Raw genomic sequence first — 5,492 nt, forward strand, 5'->3', positions numbered from 1 at the left:
CCTCTATGAGGTGGATTGATTCAGTGACTGGGGTAATCGGGATGGGTGCGTCAGAGGCAGTGCGATTGGCACGGGATAGAGCACGGTTTAGGGCTGTTGTACATAGGGTCGCTATGAGTCGCAAACGACTCGACGGCACATAACAACAACAACAACAACAACCTCAAGCATGATGGAGCTCATGAGAATGGTACAGGACAGGGCACGGTTTCGATCTGTTGTTGATAGGGTCACTTTGAGCTGTCATCGAGTTGAAGGCACCTAACAACAACAAAGTTGCTGAACACTTACCATGTTTCTGAAATTGTCAGCTCATTGATTCACTGAATTTTCACATCACTGAAACAGGTGTTGTAATTTACTTTTTTTGAAGTAAGGAAATTAGAGCTCAGAGAAGGTTAAGGAATTTGTGTAAGATCACATGGCTCCTGAGTGGAAATTGCAGTTGTTATGTGCTTTGGAGTCGGAAATGACTCATAACTGACCCTCAGGAATTCAGATGCTGTAAATCACATGGGAGGAGATTGTCCAATTCGTTCTCTCATGGAGTAGCTGGTGGATTCGAACTGCCTGCCTTTGGATTGACACCATAACTCCTTACCAACTAGGCCACCAGAGCACCTTTAGAGTGGAAGAGATAGGTTCGAATTCAGGTGTCCAATGCTAAAGTCCATCTGCATGACTTCTGTGCTCTACTAAGCCAAACCTGGACCCAAACCTGTTGTCACCATATTGATTCCATTTCATGGCAACCCTGCATCAAGTTTCCAAGGCTGCAAACTTTTAATAGAGGAGACTGCCCATCTTTCTCCTGAGAAGCTGGTGATGGATTCAAACTGCCAACCAGCACTTGACCTATTATGCCACCAGGGCTCCAGGAGTTCTACAAATCGCTTAACTATATATGAGAGTAAGGCCAGAAACATTTCTCAACTAGGTTGCCTTTTATTAATTTCATTCTAGTTGAATATAATGTCTTTCACATATTTCATAATTCAGACATCACTAGTTTAGATAAACCTGCCACCACACATAGACACACTGGTTAGAATTAGTAACATTTTATATAGTTCAAATGGACTTTTTCCCCCCTTTCTCTTTCTTGTTGTGTGCTGTCGAATTGGATCAGACTGGCACAGGAGGAGACTGGCCCTCCTTCTCCAGCAAAGCATCTGGTAGATTTGAACTGCATGCCTTCAGGATTGCAGTGCAGCTTCTTGCCACTAGGCCATCAGAGCTCCTTAGAATTAGTAACATTTTATTATATGGTTTATAGCATGTGCTTGTAGAGTCTCTGGTGGCGCAAATGGCTAGCACCTTCAGCCACTAAGGGAAAAGCAGTTCGCATCCACTCAGAGGTGCCTTGGAAGAAAGGCCTGGTGATTCTTCCCAAAATCCTGTCCTTGAAAACCCTATAGAACACAGTTCTACTCTGACAACACATGGAATGGCATGAGTTGGAATCCATTTGATGACTTCTGATTAGAGAAAATAAAAACTGAGGAAGGAATCAATTACATAATAAACACAAAAGACAGACTGCAATAAGTAGAACAGCAGAGTGAGAAGTGAGGACGTGGAGTCAGCCAGTGTAAACAACCATCTAAAGAAACACAAAGGAGATGGGAGTGAGTTGTCATCATGGATTAAACCCCTAAAATCTTCTGCATGTTAATATTCTAAGCCCATGGAAACAGAAGAACTGTGTGGCAGCCATCCTTTGCCATCATCACACCAGCATCATAGCTCCCAAGGTTGAGACTTTAAACCATGGCTATTTTGACTAAGTGAAGAGGTCTTTAAATTTTTCATTCATAAAATCAAAGACTACAGCCTTCAATATGGGTTATATCTCAACCACAAGAAGACAGACATTCTCAGCACTGGGCTATTAGACAACAAACAGCATGATAAATGGAGAAAAGATTGACATTGTCAAGCATTTCCTCTTACCTGGACCCACAATCAACACCCTTGGCACCAGCAGTCAAGAAATCAAAAGATGTACTGACTGGGTAAATCTGCTGTCAATAACCCCCCAAAGGTGGTAAGGTGCAATCATATCAATTTAAAGACTGAGGTGCATCTGATTCAAGCCTTAGTCTTTTCTTGTTGTGCATCTGAAAACTGGACAATGACTAAGGATGATACAAGAAGAAGAATCAATGCCTTTGAGTGGTGGTGTTGGCTAAGAGTACTGAATATCCCATAGACTGTTAAAAGACCAAACAGGTCTGTCTTGGAGAAAGTATAACCAACATGCTCCTTGCAGACAAAGATGGCAACACTTCATCTCATATACTTTGGACATGTTGTTATGAGAGCTATTCCTAAATAGGAAAGGGCATCATGCTTGCAAAGGTGGAGGGTCCAGAAAAAAGGAGAAGATCCTCAACAAGATAGACTCACATAGTGATTGTCACAATGGGCCCAAGCATATCAGAGATGGTGAGGATGGCACAGGATAGGACAAGTTTCAGATCTATTGTCCAAGGGGTTGCTTTGAGTTTTAATCGTCTTGAAGGCACCTAACAACAACAAACTTTGGCTTAGAACATTCAGGTCCTGGTGACTAAATTGCCTCCTTCACCTTCTATTTCCTGCCAGGCTCACAGCCCCTATCTTCCCCATTGCGGAGGCGTAGATGTTCACTTCTCAGGAGCAATGGACTGCTTCTGGCAGATTATCAAGACCCAGGGGATGCTGGGGCTCTGGAATGGACTAACTGCCAATTTACTGAAGGTGAGAGAGGTAGCTGGTCTCCACTGCTTTCCAGGCTCTTCCAATGCCACCCTCTTTTGTCACTGCCCTCTATAGTTTGCATGGAAACACTCCCAATATTGCCCATAGTAGCAACTGAGAAAAGGCCATAAGAATAGCTTGGCTGTCAGCCTTGGGTTAAGGGGCCTGGGTACTCTGTTGAGGTATCTCATATTCCACCCCAGAAGAATTGAAAATTTAGAACAGAGACACCGAATATGGGGGTCCACAGAACTCTACGGGAAGTCTAAGCCCTGATCCTAAAACTCATTGCCATCAAATCAATTCCAATTTATGGCAACCCTGTAGGACAGAGTAGAACTGCCCGTAGGTTTTCCAAGGCTGTCATTTTTATAGAAGTAGACTACCACATCTTTCTCCTACAGAACAGTTTGTGCTTTGAATGGTTACACCATTAAGGTTTCTCTGGTGGTAATAGTAGGTTAACTGTTAGGCTACTCACCAGAAGATCTACAGTTCAAATCCACCAGCTGCTCCTTGCTCCTCAGGACCAAGAGGAGTCTCCCATTAAGGTTTTGAGCCTCAGAAACCAGATGGAGGGCTCTCCAGGAGCTGGGACTGACTCTCCAGGAGCTGGGGTCAACTCAACAGCAGTCCCCCATCCGACAGTTATAGGTAAAGAGTTTATATGTACATCTCTAAGGGAGAAGGTCCATAGCTTTAATTATATTCCTTAAGAACTCATGCAATGGTTGACATGTAAATTATTCCATTCAAGGCAAGTATGTGTTAAGAGGTGGTATGGACTCATCCAGTCTCAATACTTTCCCATGAGTTCTTAGGGAATATATTAAAGCTATAGACCTCCTCCCTTAGAGATAACATCTATTTCAATGCAATATACATCATTTTCCCCCTCTTTTTCTGTCTTCCCTCAACTCCAATGTCATTCCCATTTTACAACAGTGGCACTATGCAATATTTGTCTTTTTGTGACTGAGATATTTCACTCAGCATAATGTCTTCCAGGGTCATCCATTTTGCATAATATTTCATGAGTTCCTTGTTTTTCAATGCTGCACTGTATTCCATTGTGTGAATATATCAGAGCTTCTCTATCCTTTCATTTGTTGATGGGCACTTGGGTTGTTTACAGCTCTTTGTTATTGTGAACAAAGCTAAAAAAACCCCGTAAACCCATAAACGTGGGTGTGCATATATCATCTTGGGTGGCAGTTATGGTTTCTTTAGAGTCAATTTCCAGTAGTGGAATTGCTGAGTCAAATGGTATTTCTATTTGCAACAGTTATCTTCATCCATCTCTCTCCCTACCCACCCAATGCCAACTTTCATTTGCCCTTCTTGCCTGATTCTACCAAATACTTACTTTGTCGCATGGTCCAGAGCCTTTACCTCATTTTACCCTGATCTAAGTCAACTACAGATGCAAAAATCTCTTTTAAGAATTATGTTAATTCTTCAACTGTCTTTTACTTTAATAATTTCTTTTATTTTTATTGGTACTGAGAACATACAGCAAAACATCAACCCAGTAATTCAGTGCTGGGTTGAAATTCAGTAATTCCAACATGTACATTTCAGCAGCAACCGCTTTCTTCAAGTTGTACAACCATTTTCACCCTTTTCCTAGTTATTCCTCTCCCACTGGCATAAACTCACTGCTCTCTAAGCTTTCTTATCTAACCTTTTGAGTTTCTGTTGTCAATTTGATGCCACCTAGATATCTTCAATTGGATTGTAACATGACTTCCATGTCTTTTTTTTAACAGATAGTTCCATATTTTGGCATTATGTTTACAACCTTTGAGTTCTGCAAGAGAATCTGTCTTTACCAGAATGGTTACATTGTGTCTCCTCTGAGCTATAAATTGATCCCTGGAGTCGATCAGAGTCTCAAGCCCCAGGAATTAAGAGAATTCAAGAAGTTCTTAAAAACTGAGAAACTAAAGTCTAAAAAACCAACCCTGTAAAACCACGCGGACTGGAAGTATACTAACTGAAAGTGTGTGACAAGGGTTGTTGTTAGGTGTCATCAAATCAGTACTAACTCATAGTGGCCCTGTGTACAACAGATCAAAATCCCGCACAATCCTGTGCCCGCCTCACAATTACCACTGTGCTCAAACCCATTGTTGCAGTCACTGTGTTAATCCATCTCATTGAGGGTCTTCTACTCCTTCTCTAGCCTATTCCAGAGACTGGCCTCTTCTAATAGGTGTCAAAGTACGTGAGACAAAGTCTCACCATCCCTCCCCTCTAAGAAGCACTCTGACTGTACTTCCTCTGACATAAGTTTGTTGGTGCTTTTGACAATGTATGGTATATTCAATACTCCTCGCCAGTGCCACAATTCAAAGGCATCAATTCTTCTTCCTTATTTATTATCCAATTTTCACCTACATATGAAAAGAACTCTGTTTCAATGCCATCAAATTGGAACCAACTCACGGCTGACCCTCCATTGGATTTCCAAGGCTGTAAATTGTACAGAAGATTACCCATCTCTCTCGTGGGCTGCTGGTGAATGTGAACCAAGAGAGACATGCAACGTTTGGATTAGCAGCTCAACAGACTATAGGCCATCAGAGCGTGCATGCGTAAAGTTGGTGAAAAATACCATAGCTTGGATCAGGTGCACCTTACTCTTTAAACTGGCATCCTTACTCTTCAGGATTTTAAAGAACTTCTTGACAGACAATTTGCCCGATGCATCTTTGGATTTCTTGGCTCTTCTTCCATCAGTGTTGATT

At 42.0% G+C, this 5,492-nt stretch overlaps 1 protein-coding gene across 1 annotated transcript in view; it reads left to right on the forward strand.

Moving 5' to 3' along the window:
• SLC25A43 (solute carrier family 25, member 43) overlaps positions 1 to 4,712 on the forward strand; it is a 59,218-nt gene extending 54,506 nt beyond the window's left edge. Inside the window, exons 4-5 of the mRNA XM_006893773.1 lie at positions 2,608 to 2,742; positions 4,512 to 4,712. Coding sequence (XP_006893835.1) covers positions 2,608 to 2,742; positions 4,512 to 4,712 — 336 coding nt within the window. The remainder of the gene's footprint in view (positions 1 to 2,607; positions 2,743 to 4,511) is intronic.
• Positions 4,713 to 5,492: the final 780 nt, after the last annotated feature.

The sequence above is a fragment of the Elephantulus edwardii genome, unplaced genomic scaffold (assembly GCF_000299155.1).
Source record: "Elephantulus edwardii isolate Elephantulus edwardi_28Jun2011 unplaced genomic scaffold, EleEdw1.0 scaffold00131, whole genome shotgun sequence".
Classification (NCBI taxonomy): Eukaryota; Metazoa; Chordata; class Mammalia; order Macroscelidea; family Macroscelididae; genus Elephantulus; species Elephantulus edwardii.